General features: G+C 32.1%; 1 protein-coding gene across 2 annotated transcripts in view; it reads right to left on the bottom strand.

Annotated features, from left to right (window-relative positions):
• LOC134702406 (uncharacterized) overlaps window positions 1–18,858 on the bottom strand; it is a 41,797-nt gene that overhangs the window by 8,019 nt on the left and 14,920 nt on the right. Inside the window, exon 2 of one of the 2 annotated variants that reach the window (XM_063563308.1) lies at window positions 9,611–9,674. In XM_063563308.1, coding sequence (XP_063419378.1) covers window positions 9,611–9,674 — 64 coding nt within the window. The remainder of the gene's footprint in view (window positions 1–9,610; window positions 9,675–18,858) is intronic. The other variant, XM_063563309.1, reaches the window with a different exon arrangement.

The following is an 18,858-nucleotide window of genomic DNA, read 5'->3' on the forward strand; positions in this document are numbered from 1 at the left end:
TTTAACAAGATCCTCGGTTTAATTGAATCCAATTTTAAATACTATTTCTGCATGCGAAGTAATTATGTTAACCCTTCCTTAAATTCTGGTTGTGATCAATCCATCTAAATTAATTGGCAGTGGTAAGAGACAAGTTGAAAAATTGCTAAAAACGAAAGAAGACATGTAACCATTTTAAACGTTTCAGGTCGATGTAACAAAATATTGTATAAGATGGTAGAATTTGATATTTCCGATTGGTTATTTTCTTAGGAAAACAATTCATGACGACAATATACGTTGGGTATGGCGAAAAAATGATACTATGCCGAATACATAAATAAGTAGAAATATAGATATTTTGAGTTAATGTATAGGAAGATAGTTTCAAGTTGCAAACTTCTGTATCTATTATGTTGTTACTTCGCTCATTAACATATGTGTTGAGTTTAGTTTATCTTATTGAGAGTACATATTTATAAGTTGTTTCACAATACTACACATTAGCCAGCGAATTGTACTAATTTCACAATAGAGAGCCGTGCCTTTCTAAAGTCATTTCTCATGAACCAATTTCAAATTATCCGCCGAATGTTGCTAGGCCAGGTCAGTTTGACGTAGACTCTTCGAGTTCAACTATCCATTTTTTTTGTTTTCTGCATATCTTAAAATCAGCACAAACTTACAAACTGATGATATAACCGACAGAAATATTCACAACTACTTTCAAAGTTCCCTATATACAAATAAGTAACAGCCATAACTAAGTTACTCAGCTCGTCAATGTAATTGTTTTCATTGTTAGAGAGAAAAAGTTTACGATACTATAACCAAACTAATCCATTTAGAAATTCATTGACTGAAAATGTTAACGCCAAATTCACGAGAAGTAATAAATTCAGTTAGGAAGATGTCGAGGAAAAATCAAAGACTATTAATTTCTAGACGACGTTAAAATGCTATTCATCTGAAAAAATGTCAATGCTTAAAGCAAGATAAAACAAAACATAACATGATTATTGCATTACATCAGAAATTTAAAGTTATGTTCACCCATTTATCCATATTGTACTAAATCTAAGACATTCCCACAAAACTAAATCAAAAACATCCAGTATCATGATGGAAAAATTGCCATCGTTATGTAACATACCAAACATCAGCCATCGTTATGTAACACGTCAAACATCAGCCATCGTAATGTAACATACCAAACATCCTATTCTGTATTACGACTAGATTAGTATTACTTTAACGATATCCATACATTAGAGGCAACAGTAGTTTACAGATGTTTAATTCTCGTCAACGTAAACATGCAAAAAACTGAGATGATTGTATAGACTTAAATGGCGTGACACCCAATACGTAATGCACGTAGGCATCAACTTCTATGCGAATACACATTCACCCAAAATCTCACTATCGAGAATATGATACATACGACAAAAATATGTACTTCCTGTGACCTCTAAGACCTACGACCGCATAAATATTCAAATTGTGAGTTGAACAACAAATCGCTTGCGATTTGAAACACACAATCGTATCAGTTAACCAATGTGAGATCATGAACATTAAACATTTGCATTGACTATTACAGTCGCGGTTATACAAACTCTGTTGGATCAGATACCCTTGATAAGTTCTGATCACCCTTCTTCTACAGTAATAAAAACTAGCCTTCAGAAATGTTGTGATGAGGTATGTATAACAAGTGGAGTAATTTTCCAACAGATTCTTAAAACTTCTAGGGATCTTTTCGCAAAATCTTAAATCATAGTCTTTGCAGTTTTGTGTTTTTAATACGTTAACTATTGATTATAGTACGGTTTACACTACTATTCCCTTTGGTTAATTTACATATCGACTACATTGTCTAATCAAACAGTTTTTTATTCATAAATGGGTACGGAAATATAATTCCTTGATTTATTGTGAAGAACCAAATTTATTCCAAATTCCCACCGAATATAGTTGCATTAAAATAATGCACTTTTCGATCAATTAAATATTTCTGGAGTATTGTGGATTGATAGACATTCGGTATTCCAATGGGTACGAATTGACCACTACTGGCCGATTCTTTTTTTAAACTCATTATTTTATCCGTCCAATTGTCCACTTCCTAGTTTTTAGCAGTAACAAACCGTATTATCCATCAAATAGTGTTTTCGTATTTCAGTTTATACGTTATGACGTAGTTATACGTAGCCATGACGTTGTCAGTTTGTTTTAGATTTATGAGTTTGATTGTCCCTTTAATATCTTTCGTCCCTCTTTTATGCTGGTGCATGTTCAGACTAGAACAGACTCCATAGACAGGATGTGACTTCGCATGCCTTGTGATGAATTTACAGCAGTAGACGACTCCCCTGTCGACATACCTTGATCTTCCATTTGGAGTTAGTGTAATTCCCATATTTTTGTGTGACCTTTAGATTGTGTCTTACACACATATTTACGAAATTTGAGTAACGGTAAACTACTATCGCTTCAATTCTATCAGAAGCACATCAATTAAATCAAAATAACTTTCAACAAACCGGCATTTGCAGTTTTATACAACATACTTCACGGGAACCAAGCAAAACACGGTCACATAGGTATCTTATCTTTAATTTCACCTTGTTAGACTTGTGCATAATGATCATTTTATTTAATTGAAGTGGATAATGATAAAACACTGTACATCACTGCTTGCAATTTAATCAAGACATCGAAGAATGGTAACTGTCTTCTGATTTAGACTTCTGAACTCACCGACAAAGGCCTGTATGTTACTTTCAGGCCCCCAGAGAGTATTGCCAGAATGTTTTATTACCCTTATAAAAAATCACCAGACAGATTAAATCCATTACGATATTGTATTAGCCGACATTAATGTACCCTCGACATTTTGGCATATAAGGCATTGTCGTGTACTCTTAACCATCTTGAGTTTGTAAATGTCATGTTGCTAAGTCGGGATCAATATACAAGAATATGTCACGAATTACTTATAAAAGATTTTACATGAATACACTTAAAAAAAAACCCGTATAAGAATGGTTTATGAAATAAAAGAAAAAAACATTAGTTGATCTTTAGCTGTTCGGGTTAACCAACATACCATTAATGTAATCTATCAAAATCCGTTTTAGTTTATGTTTTTCTATCCAGTTTCGAAAATTGAAAAGACAGTTTTCAATGACCACGAAAGACATTAAGTGTAGCAATTGTTCTTCAAAGTATGGAAATTCGCATGGGTGTTGATGTATGCATAGCAGCAGACGCTCACCCTGTCTTCACTTGATCTTCCGTTTGGAGTTCGTGTGATTCCCATTGTTTCTATGTGTTACCTTAGACCATTTCTTCCAACTTGATTTACAAGATTTGAAGCACGTCGATTAAATTAAAGTAAAAAGCTGCATTTTTTTGTTTATACAACAAACCTCAAAGGAACAAAGCAAAAAACTATCGCATTTGTTGAAGCTAAACTTCAAATTTACCTAAGACTTGTTCATTTTTATCATTTTATTTAATTGAAGTGGAAAATGGTGAATCACTGTACATCACTGCTGACAATTTAATCAAGACATCGAAGCATGATAGCTGTCTTCTGATTTAGAATTCTCGACTGAACTACAAGAATGTTTAATTACCCTAAAAAAATATCACCAGACATTTGAATCCATTACGATATAGTATAATCCGAAATTATTGTACCCTCGATATTTCGGCCCAAAAGACATTTTTGGTGTTATATTAATCATATTGTTTGAAAATGAGGGATGACAGATACCAAAGGGACAGTCAAACTCATAAATCGAAAATATACTGACAACACCATGGCTTAAAATGAAAAAGACAAACATACTAACAATAGTACACATGACAAAACATTGAAAACTAAAGAATAAGCAACACGAACCCCACAAAAAACTAGGGGTGATCTCAGGTGCTCCGGAAGGGTTAGCAGATCCTGCTCCACATGTGGCACCCGTCGTGTTTTTTTATGTGATAACAAATCCGGTAAACAGTATAATTCGGTAGATCACATTCATGAAAGCAAAGGGGATTGTAGTTACGACGTAAGGAACATATCCGATATCATTTATGAAACGGTTAATCCTTAACGGTCAATCATCAACTCGTGATGGCGTCCGTAAAATTTACGAAGGGATGATTTCAACTGCACCATTTGGAACTCTTGGTTTAATAGCTTCCTTTTCAGCAGCAACCCTCTATCAAAAACATCATGATAGAAAATGCAAGCACGGGAATATCGTATCTGTTGGGAGATATATATCCCGTATGCAGGTGCTGCTGGAATGTTGCTACGTAGAAATGGAAAGTTCACAATTGGAGAGCTGAAATCATCTCTTTTGTCGTTATGTCTTGTTTTCAACCGACCCTCATTGTCAATTTCTAGATATAAGTCAAGATATAATGCCGACTAAACTGTATCTCTAGCCTCTTTTATCCGTAGTTCGATGTAAATGTCATATTGCCTCGTCGGGATCAATATATAAACAAATGTCACGCATTAGTTATAAAAGAATTTAAATGAATACACCTGAAAAAACCCGTATAAAAATGCCTTTTGATAAAAAAAACCAAAAACAACATCAGTTGATCTTTAGCTGTTCGGGTTAACCAACATACCATCAATGTATTCAATTAAAATGCGTTTTAGTTTTACGTTTCTCTATCAAGTTTCGAAAATTGAAAAGACAGTTTTCCAAGATCACGAAAGACACGATTTGTTAACAATTGTTCTCCAAAGTACAATTTTGGAACCTTCAATTAATTTCAATGCAATGAAACTAAATGGATTTCAATTCCAAATTTAGAACAGTTTAGATATAAATCTTTTACGACGAAATGTTTATACTTAGAATGCTCGTTCGATTTAAGTGATAGTAAATGAATTTCTCCTTATTCATGCAAGACAAGAAAGCACGACGAATAGTAAGAAAGATTCATCTTGGTTAATATCATCCATCCCACTTTTATAGAGATAACAGAAATATTGGTCTTTTATACATGATAAATTTTGAAACGAGTATCCATTTCATATTTAACACAGATGTTCTGGACTATAATACTTGTTTGTTTATCAAACAACAGTATATACTCGTTTGGTTATTTACGGGATCGTGCACATATCTCGTTCTGCAAACCTCTAATGACACACATTACTAACTGCATTTCTATTTTTCTTACCTCCTAAACATTTATAGGAATATTATTTAATAAAAGCTTCCGTGTAAAAACCATGTATATTCCAAATTAGGTTAGTAGGGAGGTCGGGCTTATTTCAAAACACAATTAGTAGTGGAGTAACGAATTTGGCACTATTTATTATTTAAATGGATTGAAAGTTCTGTTTGATATTGCTATATAAAGGTTGTACAAAATTAAATTGTAATGTCGATATTATTTTTGTGTGCAGACCAATGGAAGTGGGTTCTTAAAATTTAACACTTTGATATAAGAATAAGAAGATGGGGCATGATTGCGAATGAGACAATGCTAGTCTAAATTCAGCAAATAAAGATAATTCATTACATAGTTTGCTAGTGACCTAATACAATTAATATGGGTTCAGTAAATTTCATTTGGGGTTCGAGCTTCGCTCTCACCTGATCCTGTTTATATCGGTTTTGGTCATTGATACACGATGTAAATATAACATAAAGGACTTTTTGTTTTAACACTGACTTTATCACTGTGAAATAGCAGGTGAGCCCGAAGGGCGAGTCTGATATTTCACAGTGCAAAAGTCAGTATCAAAATCAAAAAGTACGTTATTCTGTTTATAAATAAAAATAACTACAATAATAAAGCAAATAACAAATGAACTATTTTATCGCGGCGAATTCCGGCGAATCACACCTCATTTATCCTGGACCGGCATTTAAATTTGTTGAATTGTTCTTTGGTCCAAGTGTACATATTGACGATGAAACCAAATCCTCTTTATATTTGTCAGATGTCTCAAAATGTCGGAAATGTTTGTTTTTCCTTTTCTAGCGGCTCTGATGCGATAGCGGAACCTTTTTGGTCACTATTTATGTGTTGCGTTTAAATATGAATTGTTACACTTTATAGTGGCTAAACCGGTTAAACAAATACTTCTCAAGAAAAAGAAAAAGAAGACACATAGAATACAAACTCGAATCGGCATAGCATGGACGATAGTTAGTATGACCTCCTTGTGAATAGTAAATAATTTTGCAGATAACGAAATTAGTCTAAGTTTATTGGTGTTCTCGTACAATTTCTGTTCATATCTTTACGCAATCGTTCAAAAAATCTATAAATCTAACTTTTCTGAAAAGTTTCAAAGAATGACAAGTGTTTACCTTAAGTTAGAAGTATTTGACACAATTTTTTGTAATTTTTCGATCCTCAATGCTTTTCAATTTTGTTTTTGTTTGGCTTTATAAATATTTTGATATAAGCGTCACTGATGAGTCTTATGTAGACGAAACGCGCGTTTGGCGTACTAAATCATAATCCTTGTACCTTTGATAACTATTTACACCACTTGGTCGATGCCACCGCTGGTGGACGTTTTGTTACCGAGGGTATCACCAGCCAAGTAGTCAACACTACGGTGTTGACATAAATTTTTAAAATAATGTCATTTTAATAAATTCTCTGTTTACAAAACATTGCATTTTTGAAAAACTAAGGATTGTCTTATCCCAGACATAGATTACCGTGGCCGTATTTGGCACAAATTTTATGAATTTTTCGATCCTCAATGCTTTTCAATTTTGTTCATGTTTGGCTTTATAAATATTTTGATATAAGCGTCACTGATGAGTCTTACGTAGACGAAACGCCTTTTTGGCGTACTGAATTACAATCCTGGTACCTTTGATAACTATTTTATTGATTCACCAAAACACTTGTGCGTTTCTGCGAAAAAAATCAATTTGTATGAAAGGGAAAGTAGATCCTCACGCGCCGAGCATTCGCGCTAGTCAATTGCAAACTGACCCAATAATTTTATTATCAAGACCAGTTCTCTGACACTGAAATTATCAGCAAGTACACATCAAAGAAAAAATGCACATATTACCGATATCTAATAATATTTAACACTACATATAATTTTTTTTATATCTGTTATCTTACCTCTACTATAGTCAATTAATATCTTGTATTTTGTAAGGACGAAATGTTTAACTAATTTTGATCTTGTGAGATGTTTTCATTAAGTGTTATTTTGTGAGTAAAATTCACTATTATTAATATTAATCTTATAAATCAAGTACCAATGCTTACCATAAGATTAAACAAGTCAAAATAAGGCAGATCTTTTTCAATAATGATGCCTTTATGATAGCTGAGACTGTTTAGAGTAAAAGTATTTGGTCAAGTTCAACCTTCTCATTACCCGGACCATACGTATAGGGTTGGAACATATGAGCATAGTTACCATACGCTTATAGTGCAATCCTCATATTATTCCAACCTTATATACAATTCTAATACATGAACTTTGATAACTCTACACTACACTGTACTGTTTTTATGTGGTTAAAAAACAACCAAGAAATAACAATTTGACCACAATGCTGGGAACAGGACCATGATCACAATAACAGTTCAAACGACACTTGCCCTTTCCATAGATTATCCAGTTAAAATAATGCACACTACATTTTACTGTACTGTTATTAAGTTAAAGCCCTATTATTTACAAACAATTTCTATTCATAAACAGATGTCAGATTTTCTAAAAAAAATAAATATATTAGCCTTTCATTGTTTTGGATAGAATGATATTTTTATTTCATTTGACAGATGCTTTACAATAACCATATATGCAGGTACGGTAGATACAATGATACCTTTGAAACCAGTGGAAGTATGGTCAACGTTGTCTACAACTATGAAACATCAAGAAGAAATCAATTGTTAGGTGTTATGTGGATCTAATCTACAACTCATATATCTTTTCATTTAAGTGTCAGTCTGCCTAAGAATCAGGCAGTGGTGAAAACATGACCAAAAAACCCCACCCAATTTGAAATTGATTTCAGTTCATAAAATGTAGTAATGCATAAAAATAACATTTATTTCCATTATCTGTTCTGTTAATAGAAGATACAATTTGGTTGAAATGCACTAGAAATTAACGAATAAAAGGAGATAACTCTGTAATTTGCTATAATTTGCTATCATTCTAACCAATTTTCTAACCAAGTTATTTGATATTACCAGACACACACAAACGAAAGACCAATTATTTTTAACTCAGGACGATGGTTGGTGTTAAATAGCATGATTAGCTCGGTGGTTTTTTTCTGATCATGTTTTGATTTTTCCCTTAATTGCCTGATTCTTACAAAGACTGTCACTTAATGTGTTGCAAAAATGCTTTTGAAAAAAATATGCTATCGATCATTTATTGGAAAATTTTCTTAATTTGAAAGCAATATACAGAGGTTATAATTAGTTTGGGAAATACAAAACAACTGTATTTTGAAAGGACATGGCTAATTCAAAACGTCTAAAAATTTGACTGAACATTTCAAAGATCGAAAACATTTATCACAGTGACTGCAATATGGCAAATAAAGAATAACAGAATCATTTGGTGTATATAATATCTCAAGCAAACTGATTGACTAATAATTTAGATTCAGGACAGGTTGGAAAACATACAATTAAAAGTTTAGATGTCAATTCCTTAATTAATTATATTCATACATATGAATTAATGAATGGTTTATTAATCCACAATATTGACTATATAAGGACCGGTCAGGAATATGACCGGTTTTTACATTTCCTATGAAGTGATTGTGCTTTTGATTTTGCCATTTGATATCCGTCTTAAATCTCCTAGGAATTCGGTATGTTTGTTTTGTTACTTTTTATTAAAATGCAAACTACAACAGTATGCCAGCCAAATAAGCTGGCGATGCACTGGTAAATAGAAATGCATTTAATTTGATAATCCATAATAAAAGTTTTTGGACAAATGGATAATTTATTACAAAATGCAACAGTTATTGTACACAAATGACAACTTTCTATTGAATACGACAACAATCAACGATAAAGTGTGTTATGCATTTGTAGATAATTAAAATGTCGAGTTTTAATACACCAAACCACGCGCTTACAATTCAAAATGCCAGTGTATGTTATTGTCTGTTTGTAAAAAGCATATATTTGTAAATGGTGACACTCAAACTAAAGCACAATAACCAGATGTACATATGACAGAAACATTTCGAAACGTCCAGAACATGTCAGTCCGTACTTATTTATGTTGGCGTTTGTCTGAGTAGCACTGTTTTACTGTTGTACCGTTAATAAGTTTTCCTCGGTTTTAGTTTGTAGGCTGGAATTGCTTTCTCTCAATCGATTGATGACTTTGAACAGTGTTATACTATTGTTGCCTTTGTTTAATCAGTTTTTCAACAAAAAAAAAAAGAACGAATGTACTCCAACATTTTAAAAATATTCGAAAGAAAAAAAGAAAAATGAAATGAAGGCAAGTGTATTAGAAAAATGAAAAATAAAAGGAATCCTTCATTATGAATACATCAAGAAGTGCGCGAACTTAATGAGTACCAATGTTTAGAACTATAATAATAACCGTATAATTGTAAATATGTACCAGTTGCATACTTGCCTTTTTATTACTCGTAATTTTTCTATGGCTTCAGTATCAGATTCAGGATCTACAAAGTAAAAATATCTCCAATGAATACATTTGTAAGAGCACTGTAACAAGTATAAGAGGAGTGTCAGTGTTAATATATATCCTTCATGATTATTCCGGTGTATGGTGATATATTGTTATAGAACGTTTTGTCACACATATTAGTTAATTTAATTTTTTTTTATGAATGAACAAACAATTATTTAATTCCAAAATGTTGCTTTGGTTTCACTTTTGAAAGAGAGATAAATGATGATATATCTAATGGATAGCCCAACTCAGACAGAAGCTGACATCGAACTTGCATAAACGAAAAAACGACCAAAAGACCAACAACAGTCTTCAAAACACAACATAGTTAACTGAAAGATTGAAGAACACGGACTCAATCAAAAACCAGGGGTAAATTCAAGTGCTCAGGAAAAGTATAATTAAATTTAAAGCCTTATACATGAAACATAGTTGGTGGTGCACTAATGAACCATTCGTCTGCAATGATACTATGCTCCTCCATCAATTTAATGATACAAATTATATATGATTTGTTCATTTTTGGTTCCTGTAATTTTGTAATGTGTAAAGTTAAAAGTTCCTAAGGAATAATCTACAAATGTTTTTACTGTTCTATTAGAACCTTTTTTTTCTTTCTACAAAACGTGTGAATAGGACTTTATTAACTTTTTGGCGGGCTCTGACCTCATGAAGAGTAAAAAGAAATATGAAGTAATTCCGTCACACGTGTCATATGCATGACATCTAGTTAGTATCTAAACACTAAGTTAACCACAAAATCACACTCGGAGCTATGCTTGCTATGCCGTTTGGTTCAAAACATATTATTATTTCCTACTATATCATTATTCTGGTAATTTTGCTCATGTTTTACTCTGTAGATGAATGTATACGGACACTTTCCATAATCATCATTTAGTAAGGTCGATTAAAGCTTCGTGGTGTTATACCAATTATCTATTTACTCACATACCGTCTTTTAATTTTGAAATTACCCTCTATGGTATTTCTGGCTTTCACGGTTATGCGTGTATGCTGTTCGAAATGATTTCGTTTGTCCTTTGTTATACTATTGGTTCCTAGTATTGAGATAAAGGATGAACATCATATATACAAGCTCTGCTACTATCTAAACTTTTCATTGGATGAATGAACAAATTTTCCAGTAATGAAAATAACATATTACATGTCTCCCCATACTAAAACAATTCTTAGAGAAAGGTGTTGTATGATTGCAAATGAAACAACCATCCATCAGAAATATAATAACGTAAACGTTAAGAAATAAACGGTCTCATAAGGCATTCATTACCAATACCGCATAGTTGACTATATTTATGTTGATAATATGTTCTTTATTTTCAATTATATGTTCATTTGGTCGCTGGTGGAAAGTTGTCTCATTGACAATTTTACAAATTTCTTTTTTACAATATTGTAATTTCATATCTAACAGTAACACGATCCGTCAATTAGGTTATCATAAGACGAATTGAAATAATAATAACTTTACTTTATTCAATTTTTAATTTCGTTACTACCTTGGTTAATAAATATATTTCGCTTGTTCCATCTGCAAGATAACTTATTATTTTTGAAATACGGGATGGCATTGTGCACTTTTACAAAATAACAACTTGGTAATTGAATAAAAATAATATTAATATAAATCTTCACTATGCAAGACTGGTAAATATTTATGAAGAGACAAACGATAATAAAATTTTGCGTTTTATGTAATTCAAACAGACATAGTGGTTTATCGTAGCTATAAATACTAAATGAACATTTCACAGTTCGTTAATGACGGTATAATAATGACCGTTCCCGATGCTTTTCTCAATAAACATACAATAAATCTTTCCATACGGAAATTAATTTCTGTAAAGTCGTGATCACTAGTTACAGTTAAGGAAGCGTTGATAACTTATATGGGGTAAAAACTCGCATATTGTAGGTGGGATATACATACATGGGAAAACGATCATGTACTATGTAGTATTAGAACGATAGGAAGGGAAAATTAAGTTAACCTATATAAATGTTTATTTGTTTGATTAGACGCCTCAATGTATCATTCTGATAGACATGAACCTGTTTTACTACTGAGATATTTGACTGCGTAACCGTGCATAGAAATGAATCCAACATGGATCTGTTAAAGCATTTACATGTTGCACACACCAAGAATACTGTATCCGGTATTTTTCAATGCATGGCATTCTAGTGAAATTTAAAGTAGCTTAAACTAGAACTTTGGTTTCCATCTTGTAAAATATAAATTTTTGCTTAGTAGAATTATTTACTGTATGTGAATATAAATAGATCAGAAATCCCACACATAGTTTTCGCATCAAATACCTCCCACACCAATGATTTTTGTATAGTATACAAGTTAATCAAAAGAAAAACACAATCTGGAAACACGTTTCATGGTGACAAATCTATTCAAACATCTTTTTAGTTTTAATGTGTATAAAACCGTAACATGCACATTAATTTCTATCAAGATACTTCATGTAATTGAACAAAATTCTTTTATAGATTGCACAAAAAGAAAGTCAAACTAATAGGTTTGTTCATAAAGTTGGTGAATAAACCATTAGTGTTCATTACAATTTACATGGATAGTCCAAATGAGATATCAATGAACACATCCATATACGATGTTCAAGAAATGCCTAGTATTTCAAATTAACTGCATGAGGATATCGATTCACAAAATATCGGATATAATCTTTCACCTAATTGATCTAAACAAGACTCAGTTATTACAAATTACAGATACTACTGTGGTGGAGCATAGTTGATAACTCTTAGCAAAATATACATCGGAATTCGTAGTTATGAACTAGCCTCATTAGACTCTTTCATTATCCTCACATCTGACGGTACATTTTCAGGTGAATGAGTGACATATCCATTCATTAACTCCTTTAATTGATTTCTCATGGAATTATTTTTCCTCGTATCTGATTTCACAAATCATAGATCGCACCTAAAAGATGTCTATAATTTGATGGTAGACTATATTTATTATAACGGATGCTAATTCATACTCCTAATTGGAATATATAAGAGGTGTTCGTGGATAAGAATGAAATCATGAAATAGACGTCACTGAAACAAAACTCAAACAAAGCATAACGAAAATCAAATTAGACAGCGTTTTCATGTTGCATAACCTCTCCTTTATTGTTTTATCTTCTTTGAATTTTAGCAAATTTCAGAAATTTGACTTCAGATAGAATGATAAAATGTTTCTAAAAAGCAGAAATACCTATGATTTTATGCAAACCCTTCACATGTAGACTTTCATAATTAGATATTTATGACACATTATTATAATGAGAATTTATCTTAAATATTCAATTCTTACTTCTGATTGTAAATCTCACCTGCTTACGAATTAATGAAAGCACGACAACATTTATAACCCAAACCAGCAACACTATAACCAATCAAATGTTTCACTTTCAAATTATATAAAAAAAAATGTTTGAGACATACAGAGAGGATCTGTTAGGATTTTTCTTTTTATTGAAAGTTGAGTCCAGTAAATGCTTTATGACAAACATTTGCATGATCTACAGAAATCGTCTTTTACGTAAGAATTATTGAAAACATTAATGTAACATTTGACATGGTTAATATGGTAATGTAAAAACGTGAACCATACAGGAAGGTATGGTATTAAAGTTCCAGCAATTATACAAAACACCTTATAAATCATTTTCACTATTTTTCCAAACAATCTGCTTTAAGATGAAAGATCGGACTGGTTTGCCCTTATTCTCGCGTCACACTGTCCCGATTTGTATATATGATGGACGCCCGAATGCGAAAATGTTAAGTTCGTACGAAGTTGGTCCCAATCGCGTCAAAATACCAAAAGGTGATTGAAGCAAGTACGATGAATAACGAAGTCTTTACGATGGTGCCGAAATTATATACGATAGCAAAAAATGGACATCCGAAGGTTAACCGAACACGGGTATTTAAGCTTAAAATCTCAGCCGAAGCCTACACGATGGATCAAGAAGGCTTACGATGGATTACGAAGGCTACACGATGGATTACGATGATGGCGCGATGGCCATACGATGACTAAAAGACGTCGCATACAGATTACGATGCATTTAAATGATGTGCCGAAGGCATCACGCGTTTTAAATTGTTTGATTAATATTGAATATATATGTTATATTGTACATTTCATATCTGGTTGAATCATAAGACGGAAGACCGTGGGCTTGAAGGGTAAAACTTGACTCTGAGTCTCTGCATAAAATGCCAACAAATTCAGGGAGAGGGAGAGGAAGAGGAACAGGGAGGGATATGAGTATAGCAGGAAAGTTCAAGTGTTTACTGATCTATCTTAAGAGTAAGGTAATGGGTTCGTTGGTCCCTTTTATTCAAAAAGAGCTCTTTCCAGGATATCATAATAATATAGACAAAAGGAAGGATGTGAGGAAAGCAACAAATGCGGCAAAATATGACATATAGAAAACAAAATGGTTATGGAGTAAACATTCGTGTGTCAACAACTCAGACGATACATAAAAAATCAGAATGATGAGGGAAAAGTTGGTTTTCCTATATACGTGTACCTGCAGTGTTGGTGTACGAGGCGCGTTTATGATGTTCATTATGTTACTTTGAAAAATTGACAAAAAATTATATTTTACTTGTAAAAGTAAATCCTGAGCCTTCATGTTTCATTTGAATTAATAGAAACAACGCTGTCGCCTTTCTTTTTCTCATAGAATCATATAATATGAGCTCCATGTTTTGTGAACGTCCTTCTTAACTGTCGTATTAGACTGACCAGTGCATATCGCGCATTGAACTTTAAATGTATTTTAGCGCGAAAAATTAACTTACATTGAGCTTGATTTATTGCCCTCGTAGTTCCATCTTGTCGCCTCGTACTTTTATTCGATGGCATCACAACGGGATTACAGATCTTAACGAAGTCGTATTGCCATCATAAGACCTTCGGGTAGCTTCGTAATTCATTCGTGTAGACATCGTAATGTCGAAACTGCCCGATGGAATCACGAATGCAATACGATGTTCAAAGATGCATTCCCGGCGACATTACGATGATGAGGATGGTGATACGAACGCAATACGAACCCCCAACATCGGACGCACCTGCGGGAATTTTTCAACATGTTAAAAAATTTAGAACCCTGCCGGAAGTTGTCCCCGAAGGCTAGAAAATGTGGCCGATGGTTAAAGATGGCACTACGAATAGCCCGATCTGGATACGATCAGTCCCGATTTTGAAAATTTCCATAATCGTGTTGCCATCGGCGTAATAATCGGGACAGTGTGACGCAGGCATTAGCACAAGCCTGTAAAAGAGCGATCAAATATGTTACTATTCAAATTGAAGTGTTTTTCCAAAACAAGAATTCATATCAAGATGAACATGCATCCAGTATTTACTGTTTTAAACTGTCAACAAGTCCTCAATGAATCAATCATTCTATTGATGAAGAAATAATAAATGTCAAAATCTTACACACTTTTCGAAATGTGGAAACTAAACTCATTATAAATGCGAACAATAAAGTAAAACTTTTAATTCAGAAAGCGTAAAAGATAAATTTATTCGTACTTAATCAATTGCATTTGTTATAAACCCCGTCTACTTATTAATTTTCGAAAATTTTCTGGTGCTATCAGTTTTCCGTTCACAGGACAGGCAACATTTAATCATTTTACAAATAAATTGGAACGTAGTTCAGATTTATTGATGCAATTAACCATTGTTTCCGCAGATGACATAATAATGATACATGTGTTTGAATTAGCATTTAAGATCATAAGGGGTAGACTGTTTCAGAAGATATACCTAGCAGTTATACCATACACCTGTAAAATCGTTTTCGCTTTTTTCCAAATCAATCTTCTTCAGGCTGAAAGATCAGACCAGTAGGCTCGAAGCCAAAACCTGTTAAAAGGTGAGCAAGCATATTAATCTACGAATTTGAATATCTTTTCATAACGAAAAATCATATCAATATGTTATCATGCTAAACATGCATGCAGCATTTTATGTTTACTGCCAACCAGCCCTCGATGAATCAATCATTCTAATAATGAAGAAACAACTAATGTCAAAAACTTACACATTTTTCGAAATGCAGAAAATAAACTAATTATAAAAGCGTACGATAAAGCAAAACTCATTTTTTTTTTTTTTTTAAAGCATTAAGGATTAACCCATATGACTTTTTGTGCTTTACTATTTCAATTTGTTATAAATGGTAAACCTATTAATTTTCGAGATTTTTATGGAGCCTATCAGTTTTCCGTTTGCAAGGCAGGCAACATTTTATCATTTTAGAAATGAATTGCAATGCAGTTCAAATTTATTGATGCAATTAACCATTGTTTCCACAGATGACATAATAATGAAACATGTGTTTGCTTTATTCATCCTAAATAAACTAATCGTCCTTTAAACTACTTGACATGTTATAACTCTGACTGTTTATACAGAAGTCAGTGGTACAATTGGTTCAATGATATTATATATATATCGGTTTTAATATTGCCTGTGCCTGTAAGCAGTTCAATTAGAAAGCAACTCCAAATTATTACTCTAAGCTTAACAATGACAACCAAGCATTTTTTTCAATGATTGATTTTCAAGCATTTACAAACGATTAATGAGCAGCCACCACTATGCTGAAATTATACAAATGGTTTGAGCAAAATACTAATTGTTGAAACGATCATCTATGATAATAATATTGGTGCCGTGTTCATTACTCTTAAGTATTATTTAAACTGGTTCAACATAATTGTTGTTGATGTGAAAGTGCCTTTGGTATCACCAGGCCAGTCCAATAGGATAATGATGTCTTAATAAAACATGCTTTTAATAATTTGAAAATCATTTTACTTATATTGAATATCTAGTTTATTAGAAAAAACTCAGCCGCAGAAGACTGCGTAACAGGAGCATATTTATATACACAATATTAATTACAGACATAGTTTATAATACAAACAGAATACATTTTTAAATTATACATCTTCAGAAATAAGTTTGTGTTTATTACAGTTTTAAATTAGACAATAAAATTGAGAATGGAAATGGGGAATGTGTCAAAGAGACAACAACCCGACCAAATAAAAAAACAACAGCAGAAGGTCACCAACAGACAAGCATCTTTTCTACCTTTGAATAAAAATTGACAGATTAGACAGCACATTACTATTACTATATTTAAGCATGCCAAGTGCTTTTTTTCATTCAATCAAATCTCTGATTCAAATCTTTTTTATAGAAGTTAAGTTTTCTTGGGTCCCTTTAAGTAGTGTTAAACATTATTTTAGAATATATTATACCAGAATGTTAAACTCTTTTCTGTCTTATCTTGAATTAATTTTCTATTGTTTACCTATTGTGCTATATTTGAATTTCATTTTACTTAACTCTCATACTTTTCAAGTCGGCATGAATATTCGTATTATCAATCTTGCAATTCAATTGGATTTGATTTAAGTCTTTGTGGGTTGGTATGAGGTCGGTGAGCAGAATTAGTAAAGGAAACAAACGGAAAATAATGTATATATCAGATAATATATAATATGTTAATGGAATTGTGTTTACCAACATTAATATCAACCTGTTTGTGAATTCGGATATACAAAAAAGTACAATTTTGTAGTACTAAATTTTTGATTGAGCAAAAACTTTTAAAAACTATTATTGGAATTTTTTGAAGATAAAGAATTAAACAATAACTTTATTTATATTCATTTAAGAGTTTTCTGAAAGCAAAATTTGTAAAAAGGCAACTTTGCAACTGCACAATTTTCTTTAACATTAGGAGTTTGTATTGAATTGTTGACATTTTGACTTATTGTATGTTCACAATGAAGACGATGGACGTGTTTCTTCAGACGATTACTCTGACCACGCAACGCTTACAGTGCAAATGTTTCCCTCGTGTTTTTTAAGCTTCATATTGTTTATTCTTAATCGATTTGCGAGATTTAAACATTGGTAAACTACAAAGCGTCTAATCAGAAATATTTCGGTTTAGCCGTTTTCAGTAATATTGTAATGATGTAAATTATACCAATGGAATCTTAAAGGTTAAGATAATTTCTCCAAAATGTTAAATTTCACTTTTTACAGTTATTAATATAAACTTTTCAATCATTACTACTACTTCTATGCTTAATTTAAAACAAAATAAATCAAAACTACATCTTGTTTTTGTACAGTGTTTTTGCTACAAAAAGAGTATTATGCAGTTTCTAGTTTCGGCATTTTAAATTTTTGGCAAAAATTTAAATGTTTTAATTTTACATTAATAGTAAAAACTTAGACTTTTTTTATGAGTTACACTACTAGCTTTTCCCAATGATCGATTGAAAGATGGATTATATCGTATCATTAAAAGAAAGGTTTCTACATATTTGTGAAGCCGCTAATTATGATAATATTCGTTTTCAGATATTACTTGATTGTTCATATGCACCAAGTGATTCTAATAATTTTATAGATCTACTAAAAAATCTCTAATCGCATTTTTTACAGTTTCCATTCGAAAATACTTTCGATTCGTCTTCGCTATTCACTACTGTTACAGTTATGTCTAGTTGAAAAACTACTACATTTTGTTATATAACAGTGTCTTTGCTACATAACGAGAATCAGTTATTAAAAAACCTTGTTTCAGCAGAACAAAAATTCCTACAACAAATTTGATATTGATGCTGTTTATGCACTCAAACTGACCTTGTTGTTTTGTAGTCACTTAAGGGCATCCAATACAGTTTCAAGGGAGGTAACTATTGGCGCGACGTTAAGCGTTTGAATTCCCGCAAAACGTCACTTTTTGCGGGACGTAATTCGTGTAATTTTCCGTAATAAGAAACGTAATATGGATTTTTCGATGCCCCATTTTCTGTGTCTCCCGCATGCCAACTTCTACACCATTAATATTAGTGCATTTGATTCTGACATGATAACAGTCTAATAAAAATCACAAGAAATAAAACACATTTACTGTTTCTGTGAGATATTCAACACAATATCGTATAGTGAGCAATCTTAAGACGACTTACTCTTTTTATTATCATTTATCATCCATGATTTGGTTCGGGTCAGATTTTCTGTCATTTTATTACAGGACTGAAAACTAATGATATTTATAAAA

This window comes from Mytilus trossulus, unplaced genomic scaffold (assembly GCF_036588685.1).
Source record: "Mytilus trossulus isolate FHL-02 unplaced genomic scaffold, PNRI_Mtr1.1.1.hap1 h1tg000457l__unscaffolded, whole genome shotgun sequence".
Classification (NCBI taxonomy): domain Eukaryota; kingdom Metazoa; phylum Mollusca; class Bivalvia; order Mytilida; family Mytilidae; genus Mytilus; species Mytilus trossulus.